A 12136-nucleotide genomic window follows, 5' to 3' on the forward strand; every position below is an offset into this window, starting at 1 on the left:
CATTATTTTAGCATTGTCGATTGCAGATGGGCTACTGAAGCCTGCTGTCGCCACGACCTGGAGCCGTCCGCTGTCCATCGTCGTCAAATGCTGGGAGACGCCTTGTACCTGGTCCGCTTTTCGTTGCTGAGTTACGCGCAGCTTGCTGAGGGCCCCGCCAAGGTGAGATTTGGTGTTTTTCATCTGTCTGATTACCAATGTTTGTGAGATATTTTTGATTTCTTCGGATACCTTGTCTCTGTACTGGATCACAGCGTAAAGCGTGTACACACTCGTTGTGTTTTTCTCGGTGCAGAGTGGTTTGCTGACGGAATCCGAGCTGGTGAACATCTTCCTCTACCGCAATGCCGCAGTGAAACCACCTTTGCTATTTCCACCGGAATGTCGGCAAAATGGGCTCATGCCAACCGGGTTCCAAGTGGGAGATGAAGTGTTCGTCAAGTCCGCAGCTTTCCGGCGTACTGCTTCCGGCAAAAAGACACCCACGGTGTGTATGTGGCAACCAGCCCTGATTACCGGCATGCGCCAGTCAGAATTGGTATTTATTCGGCGGAAGGATGGCCAGGAAGGCAGCGCAGCGTCACAGGATGTCATCCGCGTCGAGGATGTTTCGATCAGTACTGACTCAATAAAAGATTACAAAAAATATAAACCTGGCAATGCAGTGCTTGTCCGGCAGCATTATAATGACGATTATTAGTCAAAACATCGTTGTTTGGGCTTGATATCTGACTCAGCCTTGAGGAGGCCTAATTTAAAAAGGATCAGATTAGATGTTTACTGCTGCTTTTTTTGTAGATTGTATGTTTGGTACAACTTGTATTTACATACGGTATTTCTGAAGTTTGTTCATAAAGTCCCTTTATTACTGAATATTGAAAAAGGAAGTTTTTGTGCATAGTTGGACTGCAGCTGATAAGTAAGTAGAAATCGTAGCCACTGGAAACCGTAATAACTCAAAAACTTCTGAAGGTATTGTAATGCATGCATGGAGTTCGTGATATGCAGCCACCAAGAGGCGATAGTATCAAGCAATCGCGGAAAGGTGCGCATTGATGTAGTGGCGGAGTGGACTAGCTCTAACGGCAGGCAACTTCGATTGACGGCGGCGTTTGCATGAAGTAAACGTTTCAACCGCGATCGCATCTGACATATCTCCAACCCTGCAAGCACCTTCTAGGATTTACGTAATTACGCGACCTACGTAATTCTTTCTATCAGAGAAGGTTTGCTTTCGAGTTTCATCCCCTTGACAAAAGTTTTTAATAAACATAAAAAAAACGCTTTTGCCTCGGTTTCTTATTGTGACAGGGTTACAAATACAGTGCAGGACGGACATCAGATGGCGGAGGACAAAAGTAAAAACAAGTTCTAAAGAAAAACAATATGGATGCAACGGTTGCGTAAATCTTGCTGGCTCTTGACCTGATGTTGCATTCGAGCTGGAATCATGTTACTGAAACCTCGTAACGTAACATGAAAAATGGAAACGAAGCTGAGAAATTACGAATGTCCATAAAAAGAATACAAATGACGTCCCCGTTGCAATAACCAAAACATCGGGCAGTTTATCAACCAGATGCACATATTATCCGTTCAAGAAAAGTTTGGCCATCGACTCAATCCAAGGTATTCCTTGTTCTACCCTCTCTGTAAAGCACCTTCAAATCAGTGAATCCGACAGTCTTGTATTCCCCGCGCACCTTTATCCGGTGCAGTCCACCCATTAGGGCCCTTTCGTATTCGGCATTTTCTCCCGATGAAAGGATGCGCACGCTCCGACCTCTTTTCAAGACTTGCTGAGGACGAAACACGAGTTTCGTCGGAGTAGTGCCCTCCTTGCGAAATGCGTCGTTGCTGTACCAAGTGAAGACAACGTGTTGCTGATGCACTCCGGTTATTCTAGCTGGCTGAAGGTAATAGGACCGAAGCACGAATATGTCCGCACCCGGAAACACGATTCTCCGCTGTCCCGTGCGTGGCTGCGTGGGAAACCGTCCCTCTAGCTTCGTGTTAGAATTCTGGTACATGAACAAGGAGTATAACTCCGACTCCATCAGCAGACCGCTCTAAAACAATACAACATGAAACAACAATCCAATAAATTCAGCAACATGGCGTTCCAGTTACCTTTCCGGGACCATCAGCGAGTTCGGTGTTGGTCAGCAGCGGAAATCGGACGAGAAATAGCGCCGTGCCCAACATCTGACGCCGGTTAGCGCCGGAAGCGTCCATAGCGTGACGAGCGCAGGCAGCCGTTGCCCACCTACCATGACAGCTGTCATGGAATGTGCAGATTTTTGCCATTAATCAGGTCATATTTATTTATTTGTTACTATTGAAGCATGGGTTCTTTCGTTGAGCCACTAATGACATGACAGACGGATGCTGTTGGAGATGTGCTTACTTCCAAGTTTAACATTCGGTCTGTGCTTCGCTTACCGTTCAACAGTCAAGTATACATCGTGCTCTTCTGCCGACAGCGTGTCGCGCTGCAGGTACTGTGCAGTGTATCCAATGAGATATCAGGGAACTCTCCCGATTCCACAATCTTCGCAGTGTTAGCATCCAGGAAAGCCATGCATTTCTCCACGATGCTGTCGGCTTGCGAAGAAACAGCCTGCAGACAGGCAAGTCGTTTTTGAATATTAATTTTGTAATAGACTAGGATTCGTACGTAGTGATTAAAGAAGAAATCCGTGCCTCTTTCCACGTGGATAAAAAATTGTCAGCATTCAACCGGCGTTCGATGAAGTTAGAGCAAATTTGCACCAGCTGCGGCATGTACTTGTCGGCGCAGCTCATCGTCGCGAAGACATTGTCAGCACTGAGCTGATCAAATGAATCCGTGTACAAGAAACTGTAATACCAAAAAAACGAGGCATAGTAGGTTTTCATGCAGCTTTGAAAAAATTTTCAAAAAGAAAATTAGAATCGTTCAGGGTACCTGAGCATATTGGCAAATGCTTCCGGATGGACATCGGGAATGCCGATAGCTGCATCACACTTTTCAGGCAAGCTTCCATAGAACATCGCTCGAAACACTGCACTGCGGCTCAAGACGAGTCTGTACACAGTGAACATCATCTCGGTACAGCCGACCATTTATGTATTTACATACAAAGTGAAATGAGAACAGCTGTTCCCAGAAGAACTCGGATAAGCCCTCGAAACTTACTTGTGCGCGGAAAAGTTCTGCACTTCGCCAAAATCACGTCCCACTGTGAAACACACATCAGTGAATTCTCCCTGCGCCAGTGTTCGTTCCATGTAGTCAGTGATTCGGCCGCTGCCCAGCTGCTTCCCAGGAGCAGTTTTCGGTGAAGTTGAATTCGTGGACATGGTGGGTTATCCTGAAGACAAATTATCTTCATCAGTTTGCAAGAAGGATTCGAGAGGATTCAGAGCAAGCAAAATTACATCATTTTATAACGATACACCGTAATGCTTAAATTTTATACACGAAAAATGAATATTGTCGAATGACCGTGCTGTGTCCTGTACGTAACTCTGAAAAGGGCGAATGCCGCGAATCATAAAGGCAAAGCGAAAGGGCGGTACCGCGGCAGGCCAAAGGTAGAGTAGGTCGACCCTAAATGGGGTCACTTAACTCGAGTTGAGAGCACGTACGTGTCCTACGAGTAGTCATTGAGTCGACTGAATCAGGACGGTGGAGTCGACTGAATGACTCTGTTCCATTGCACGACTGCACGCTACTGTCAAAACGCTTGCCTGATTGGGCAGTTTGAGCTGCAACATGCGCATTACAGAATGCACTTTACACTCTTCCCGTGCGGTTCGATAACTTCGGTTTCTGCTGGTTACTGCTGCTTTTTCGACTGCTCCATTTATTTGGTATCGCCAAATGACCAAAGTTGTCGACTACCACTTGCTAAAACGACCGTGAGCGTACGGGGCGCTGTATAATGCACTGTTTTGTTTCTGAGATGTGTTGATAACTGTCCACCGCGGTCCGCGAAGCCCTTTTTCATACAGCTCGATGAATACCTAGCTAAGTGTAATTGGAGCGGAAACTGTATGACGTATAACGAGGCGTCCAGAATTTGAAGCCGGTTAGCGCCACGAGAATCCACGGCGCTGCGGCAGCTGCCCAGCTCTTGCTTCTTTGGACCGTTCGAAGGAGCTGTATTGGTGGACCCGCAGTCGGGCGTCACCGTCACAGGTGGACATGGCTGGACCGTTTCATCGGTAGCTTCTCACTCGGATAGTAGCAGGAAAGACAGGAAAAGAAATGAAAATTTATAGTTAATTACTAATTAGGCATAATAGAACCATCACAATTGTATTCGAAAGCAGGAATAATTTCTGAAAGCCTGGGAGTATGTACACGCTGTAATACTTTCTCAAGTTTGCTCTGAAAACTGTTGATCTGTCTAAATAACCTCTTCTGTAATTTTTTGCTGCATTTTTTACCGACCAGATATTGAAGTCCTGTTAAACGGGTTGTCTGCTCCTGATACATGAATGAATGAATATCAACTCAGGCCAATCAGCGATGGTGCCAGAGTCAGCCAGATAGGCAGACACAGTAATAACTACTAACGCTGCTGTGGCGTTCAGAACCGCTTTTTTTGCTTTGTATAAAAATTAATAAGACTTGCACAAGTCACATTCTACATGTTTAATTTGCTTTCCTGTTTGTGCGTTTTAAACTATTCCTCAATTTCCATTTACACTTATCTTTTAAAACTGTGTATCTTTTGTGTTGTCCATATTCCGACTCCAGCGCCGTCGGCTAATCGGGGACTCTCAAGTCTCGAGGCTCAAACTGTTGCATTCACCGTTGGCATCGGAATGGCCTCCACAAATACTACTTCATCGGCCATTCCCCAACCGGACGGAATGAAGTCCACCGTCGTCAGCTGCATGCAGCAGGCATTAACAAGCGGCGATTTCAGTGATGTGCAGTTTGCCGTTGGGGGCAACTTTGGCCCTGTGAAGATCTTCAGAGCCCACAAGTAACGCTCCACCCGGCCGTCCATTGTCGGAAGAGTTTTCAAGATTTTAATTCTGTTATTGGTGCATTTGTAGCCATTTCCTGAGTATCCGCAACTCCGTGTTCCGCACCATGTTCTATGGCAGTCTGCCCGAAATTCGCCATGCTCCCATCGAGATTCCCGATTTCATTCCCGACGCGTTCGCCAATCTACTCAGGTACAAAAAATTGTAGTTTGCCTCAGGTAGTTTGCCTGGATTCAACGTCCTCTAATGCTAGATCCAGCAGTGATCCAGATACGGAGACCTAAACGGAATAGATCCCGTGGAGTGAGCTATGCGATAAGTATAGCGAACTACGCGGAATCGCGAAACGTCGCACCGCTAATAGCTGACTTTTAATAATATTGAAAATTCCGACAACAGAAAATCAATAATGATCGGCGCAGCTCGATCGTAAAGCGTGGAGCCCATTCAACAGTGTGTAACACTGTGCAGCACGCGCTATGCCGCGCCCACTAACACAACTCAAGCCAATCAGAAGAGACACAACACAGACACGTAATCCTAAGGCGTAGCGCCACAGGCGTAGCGCCACTCACGAGAACGCTAGTGATCCCGGTCTCACATGCCTCTGGGGGGATGCCGAGCTCCTGTGAGGCTGGACACACTCCCGAATCCACGAGAAGACGACGGTCGCCGGTGTCTGTGTGTGCTCAAAAACATCAAATTCTCATAATCCATTTTATCACATCAATTACATAAAGGCACAATTTCATTTAATACGATGTGAATAAAGAGATCCAATTATAAAAATACTATCATAAAACAGATCAACAGTTAAACAGATCAACAAAAGTATGAACCAAATGTAGACTAGGATCCTCCATTTCTGACTCGTAAAGGTCACAGGTCCTGTCCACCGTTTTCCGCACATTGGCCCATTCCGCCCGTTGAGCAATTTCGCGCATCCGTAATGCGACTTTCATCACAATCCGCTTGAGAATCAGGTGCGTATCAAGTACGACTTAGGAATACTGCTTCACTCTTTGGAATATGGTGCGTATCATTCGTACGACTTCAAAATGAGATCCAATAAAGGTCATGGAGGGACGTCAATGAAGACAAGCGTAGTTCGCTTCCTCCCTAATAAAGGTCATCCTTTGTTGAGATGATCCGTTGAGATGTGCGACTCGTTTTGGGTTAATAGTCCCAAAGGTCATGCGACTTGAATTCCGATACGGTGACTCTGTTGGGCAATTGATGATCCCAAAGGTCATCCCACTCGTCAAAACTTCTGTTAAAGGTCATGGAGGAACTTAGCCGATTTTCTGCGGCTTCAAGCACTTCCTTGCTTGCCTCCCTGGTAAAATTTACAGTTTGACCTTTCCGTCGCACATCCAACTTCAATATGCCTCGAGCGGCCAGAGTGCCGGCAAGTTTACCGTAGCATCTCTGATGGGGCCGGCTAATTACCGGATTGAGTTTACCCCATGAAATTTCCACCTTAAATCTTTGACTCTTGTTCGCCGCTTGTGGCTTACGTTAGTACGAGAAATCCGGCTTGATTACCGTAGTTTTTCTCGTTTTAATTTTAACACTGAATCGCTTGAAAAGAGTGCCGGCATAGTTTACCGTAACAACTCTAATGAGGCCGGCTAATTGCCGCATTAAGTTAACCTCATCAATATTCCACCTGTTGTCTTTCTCTTTTTCGCCGCTTGTGGCCCCGTTTCGTATTCAAGAGATCCGGCTTGATTACCGTAGTTTTCTCTTGTGCATTTATAACACTGAGTCGCTTTTAGAGGAGGGCCGGCTAACTGCCGTAGCAACTCCCTTGGGGCCGGCTTTATAGACCGAATCAATTTCAACCCCAATAGATATTCCACATGATTTCTTTTAGGCAATTCTGTGCTATAAACGCTGCAAACAGCAAATACACAAATACAGTTAATGTTAACATGTCACGTGTCGCGCCCTTTATACAACACCATTTTAATCTTTGTGACGTACCGACAAATGCCGTAGACGTCCTTTTAATAGTGTGATCCTAACGATCAGCACTATTCCATTTCATTTGAATCGCCCTCGCCATCTCTCGGCGGGCGTTTCTTAGCGCTTTCCGGTTGGTTTCGATCGGAAGTTCGGTCAACTGGTTCCGTCGAGTCAACTTCCATGACCTTTGTCGGGTCAACTTCGCGCTGGCCACGACCTTTACCTTGGCGACTTCGCTTAACCGCCTCAAGTCGATGGCGTGCGTCATTCTCTTCGAGTCGCAGTCTGCGGTTATCAGGGTCTTCCGCCAATCGACGCTGCACGTCGGCGAGATTATCCCGCAGCTGTTGGTTTCGGATGCCGCGTCGTCCCATCTGGTTAGGCGCACGGTCTGGACGACGGTCACTTTTCTTCACTAAGAATTCATCAATGTAAGTTTCGATTCCGTCCACCGGTTCGACGTAGTCGCTTCCCAGAGAATCTTTGATCTTATTAATCCTTTCTTCAACTTGGGATGCGTGGCGCTGTGTCAAGTTGCCCTTTTCCATTCGTGTCTTACACTTTTTCAGCGCCTTGCGAGCTGTATGCGCTATGCTGATATGTTCCATTGGTTGTCCCAATTTAGCGACATGAGCTCGGAAGAACGGTGGAATGTCGTCCTTCATGGTATTAGACACCAGTTGATTTTGTGTCTTGTAATGTGCCAGTCTCGCAGCAAAGACCTTTTGCCCCATCCTTTTTGCGGCATAGTCCTTAGGATCCACCTGTAATCCTATCGATGCCCTTGCTGCAAGCAACTTAAAAGCTGGATTCACATGTCGTAAAACAAACTGAGCCACGTATTCTTGTCGTTCGGGATAGTCTCTGTAATAGAACTGTGTCATCCCGATTGGGTCAGTTGTATCCAGCGGTACATCCAATAAACTTAAATCCACCAAACTGTGTAGCCCATTCCGTCGGATAGGGAGATAACAGTCCCGTACTGAATCGCGGTGGATGAATAATCGACGAAAAGTTCCTTGTTCCACTCCCTGTTTAATCTCTCTCGCGTAACCTGAGTCAAGTAGGAATTGGCTCAACTGTCTCAAAATTGTGAGGATCTTGTTAGCTTCAACCGAATCCGGCTCAAGTCCAAAGTATCGACAAATTTCGACCGTTTGCTCATCAATATCAGTCGTCTTGTATTCCATGTCGATACTTTCAGGACGTCGGTTGTCAAATCTGGAGTTCTGTCGCTGATCAGCCTGGCGATGATTATCCGGTTCTCGTTGACCTTCCAGTTCACGTTGTTCTCCTGACTCAGGCTGCAACGGTTCGTTACTCGCCGGTTGTTCCGGTTGGAGGTCACTATCCAGAATTACATTTCGTCGATGGGTCACGTTCTCTTGAGACGTTTCCGCAATCGAGCTGGTTCCTTCCATCGCATCGTCTTCTTGTACGACACTCGCAATTGGATCCACGACGTGAACCATTGACTCTACCCGCTGATACTTTGGAGGTGAATCTTCCCGTTCAGTGCTTGATGACCTTTTGCTTGCGCCCGAGTCAAAGGTCGCGTAAAATGCGGCTCTCTGTTGCCATCTTTTATCCTGTGGGTCAGGCGTTCGATTTCGCGTATGTTCACGTCTTTTATCCCATGACCTTTCGGGTGTTGACATCCTGACGTTACGATTCCGGAATGCGACTCCCATCGGCACCTGATGCCCTTGCTTTTCAGGCTCTGTACGGAATGTCTCCGCACGCCGTTTTTGAATACTCATTTCCGTAACTTCGTCTCCATGGCGCACCCATCCTCTTCCGCCACGGTAATCTCTATCATGAGAACGTTCGCGTGACCTTTCGTTGCGGTAGTCACGTGTCCTTTCACGAGAGTGTTCGCGTGACCTTTCTCTCTGTCGTTCAGAAGTTCGCTCATATTCTCGTGAATGTCCGCGTGACCTTTCTCTATGCGGGGGCGAACGTGGTCGTATAAAGCCTTCGTCCCGTTTAAAATTCCTGAATGCTTGCAGCACATCACTTTCGGTTCGGCGAGATTTACGTAAGTCATCCATACGTCTTTCGACTTCCTTCTTTATGTAGGGTGCCGGCGCGAACCCGTCTTGAAGTCGTTTCTTCTCCCGCAACAGCATTTTGAATACCTCGTCTGACATGGCAGCTGGATCTTTCGTTATCGTTTCAATTTGTATGATAAGTGATTGTCGTACAAGTTGCATTTCGTCTTCGTTAAGGCTGGCCATGCCCGTAGGTGCAACTAAACTCGATGTGCTGGGCAGCCCCTCTCGTGCAGCCTGTTCACTTGCTCTCTTATTTTCCGCATTAATTTTCGCGCGGATTTCGTCTTCCATCCGCTGAACTCGCATCTTCGCTTGGTCTTCTTCAAATTTCTTCCGATACGCGTCTGTCTGTGGACACTTCAACGGCTCCAAGGTGTCATCCCAGCCAGGTTCGTTGTTTCGGATCGCTTCTCGGTAACGATCTTCGAATAGCATTCGCTCTTCTACTGGGATGCTGCCGTAATTTCTTGCGCTTATGAGATTTCGAAAAACGTCCAAGTTCCCACGTTTGGCTTCCATGATCCCAACAAGCGTGACGGTATGTGGGTCTTCCAGCTTGTGAATACAAGTGTAGCAGGGAATTTCTTGTCAACCTTTTGTTGTTCCTTAAGCAGTCCGGACACTTTGGATTATAGCCCGTAAACTGATCGATGTCTGCCGCCATTCCCGAACGTTTAGAAGGGGCTTGACCTTTTGTGCCATCTTTCTTCAATCTGCAATTATAAAACAATCCATCATAGTAACCTTTTCGACGTTAATCCTTTCCATGTTAAGGCTTTCTATCATTTTTACGCCTATTCCGTTACTGAGCTGAGACTTTCCTAGCTCCTGCTGCCTTTTCTATCACTGTAACGTGGTGACCTTTCTTACGTTATCAGCACTTTCTGACTACTGTGACCTTTTCTATTAGTCCTGGTACTGCTTTCAGTTGACCTTTCGTAACACTTTTCGCTTTCGTTTTAAACTGTTTTATGCTTTTTCTGTAATATGCAGGGTTCATTACTCGCTGCATATCACACTATATTAGTTCACTCGGATTCTTTCGTCGATGGTTTATACGGCTTAAAATCGATTCGGCCATCTGGCTTAATATGAAGCACTTCGTCCGAGATCAAGGCTTCAACGGCATTCTTAATCCACTCCTTATCGCTTTCAATATTCAATTCTCCCAATTCATAATTGACGGCCATGAAGTTCGAAAGGTCATTCCATGACACGCCATTGGTACCACCAATGGCGTCCAGAGCCACATCTGTGATGGCTATCTTCCAGGCCTCCAGTTCCATTTTCAGTCTGGGCGTTCGTTCCGTGCCCTGTTTCGGAAGGTAGTAGACGACTTTGTTGTCTTGTTGTATTTACATCCCAACTTTCCTTCCTTATATGCTCGTTTGAGAGCTCGTTCAGTCATGTTAAGTGACGACCTTCCGTTCGTATTTATTGCCACTTGTCTTTCAGGTCTGTCCCAAGCATTTCTTTTCCCGAATAATCTGGAGTGCAGCTTGGACTTCGTTCCATGTGCGATTATTCACGTCCAATGCCGGCCCTAACGTAATCTGTAGCCTCCTTGCCGGTGTGCCGCTACTTTCTGGGAGGATGTCGAGTCCGTTGGGTCGGCTGTCACTGTTTCGTCGATCCTCAGCTTTGCCAATGATCCTGATGATGACCCCGCCGATTTTGGTTCGGCTGTCTTCTTCTCCTCTTGCGGCAAAGTCTCTTGACCTTTAGATCGCCGACCGATTTCGATCGTTCCTTCTCAAAGACCTCCTTTAATGGTATGAACAGTGATTTGTGAAACACCTGTCGCGCCGAATCCGCTTCAGCTTCTGCCGCTGCCTTATCCATCGGGAGCATGACCTTTTCTTTCTCCCGTTTGTCTGAAGCCTCATGACCTTTCGGTTGAACTTCTGCGGTAGTTTCAGATGTCTTCGGACCTTTCGACTGTTCATCTTTTTCTGTCGTAAGTCCAGAAGGAGCCGTTATAGTAGCGTCGTCGTCGCTTTCCGATTCAGAATCCATTGGGCCTTTTGTCTTCGATGAAACTGTGACCTTTTCCATATCCTGACTGTTTGACATATTACAGTGGATCTGTCTTTCCGGTGGTATTAGACCAACTCTCGTGTATCGGATCGGGTGTCCTTTATGTGCGTTTGTCGTGGCAAGGACGTTCTGTTTAATCAACTTTGGCAATACGCGCTCGGTTGCCGTGTCGATCTCCTTTAGCATTCCATTTCCGTCGTTCCAAACTGCGTTGATGTATTGGCTAATCCGGTGACTCGTTGACCCTAATGGGCTTGTCATTCCCGCGATTGCCCTTTCTACTCGCATTGGGACCGCTTCATTCGGAGTTGTCAGCGCTTTATCCGAACTGGCTGGTCTGAACAACTAGGCCTCATACGAGAAACTCGGGTGCTTCTGTATAAGTTTTCCTGCGTTCCGCGCGAATTCCAATACGACGTCGAACTTTTGTTTAGTGAAGCTACGATGTTGTTTCTTCAAATACGTCTTCAGGCCTGCTTTAAATTTGGATGTCACCGATGCCGTTCTTATTCGTGTGAAATTCTTTTCAGCTCCGTTATACGCTCTGATTACTTCATCGACCGTGTTCAAATTATCATCATCGACCATCAAATTCTTCGTCTGAGGTGAAGTCCAGTTCACTCTCCCATCTGGTTCAGTGTAATTAACCGTCGCTAATGCGTCGATTTTCGTGACTGTCTTGCCCTTTCCTTTGGTTTTAACGGGTTCGCTCTTTGCTTTTTCCCTTTATCCAGAGCTTCCGCTAAGCTTCTTGGTTCAGTGGTTCTTGATCGTGTCGTTTTCGAGTCCGTGTGTGACCTCGCACTAACCGTCGAAGTGCTTGGAAGGCTCACTTCCGATGCCTCCGATTCACGCGACGTCTCCCGTTTCGAATCTGTTTGTCCTTGCGCTCTTTGGCGTGGATGCGGAAATGACAATGGGGACAACTTGTTTCACCGCTATGACCTTTCCTTTGGGCTTTAACGGTTCTGACGTAGCCGAATTAATAACTTTCTTTGAAGTCGTAGGTGTCGATGACCTTTCTCAACTTCGCCGACTGACTCGTCCAATATCTCAACATCGACGCTGGTTCATCTCTTTTCTTCTTCCCGGTG

The 12136-nt window shown here is 46.7% G+C and overlaps 1 protein-coding gene and 1 long non-coding RNA gene across 2 annotated transcripts; both read right to left on the minus strand.

The window, feature by feature from the left end:
- Positions 1 to 1298: 1298 nt before the first annotated feature.
- On the minus strand, positions 1299 to 5368 carry LOC129595286 (uncharacterized). Its single transcript, XR_008691299.1, has 7 exons — positions 4009 to 5368; positions 3179 to 3353; positions 2948 to 3067; positions 2678 to 2860; positions 2443 to 2620; positions 2131 to 2278; positions 1299 to 2069 (listed from the first exon to the last, which is right to left on the minus strand). It is a non-coding gene; the product is annotated as an uncharacterized LOC129595286 (long non-coding RNA).
- A 592-nt stretch (positions 5369 to 5960) lies between these two features.
- Positions 5961 to 9524, minus strand: LOC129595279 (uncharacterized). The gene is made up of 2 exons (XM_055492230.1): positions 6970 to 9524; positions 5961 to 6879 (listed from the first exon to the last, which is right to left on the minus strand). The coding sequence occupies exon 1, from the start codon at positions 9522 to 9524 to the stop codon at positions 7020 to 7022; it is 2505 nt and encodes an 834-aa protein (XP_055348205.1). The 3' UTR covers positions 5961 to 6879; positions 6970 to 7019.
- Between the last annotated feature and the right edge of the window lie 2612 nt (positions 9525 to 12136).

This window comes from Paramacrobiotus metropolitanus, unplaced genomic scaffold, assembly GCF_019649055.1.
Source record: "Paramacrobiotus metropolitanus isolate TYO unplaced genomic scaffold, Prichtersi_v1.0 Parri_scaffold0000076, whole genome shotgun sequence".
Classification (NCBI taxonomy): domain Eukaryota; kingdom Metazoa; phylum Tardigrada; class Eutardigrada; order Parachela; family Macrobiotidae; genus Paramacrobiotus; species Paramacrobiotus metropolitanus.

What these genes read in the sequence shown, in the direction of transcription:
- LOC129595279 (XM_055492230.1), bottom strand. Translation starts at nt 9,524, where the DNA reads ATGGAAGCCAAACGTGGGAACTTGGACGTTTTTCGAAATCTCATAAGC.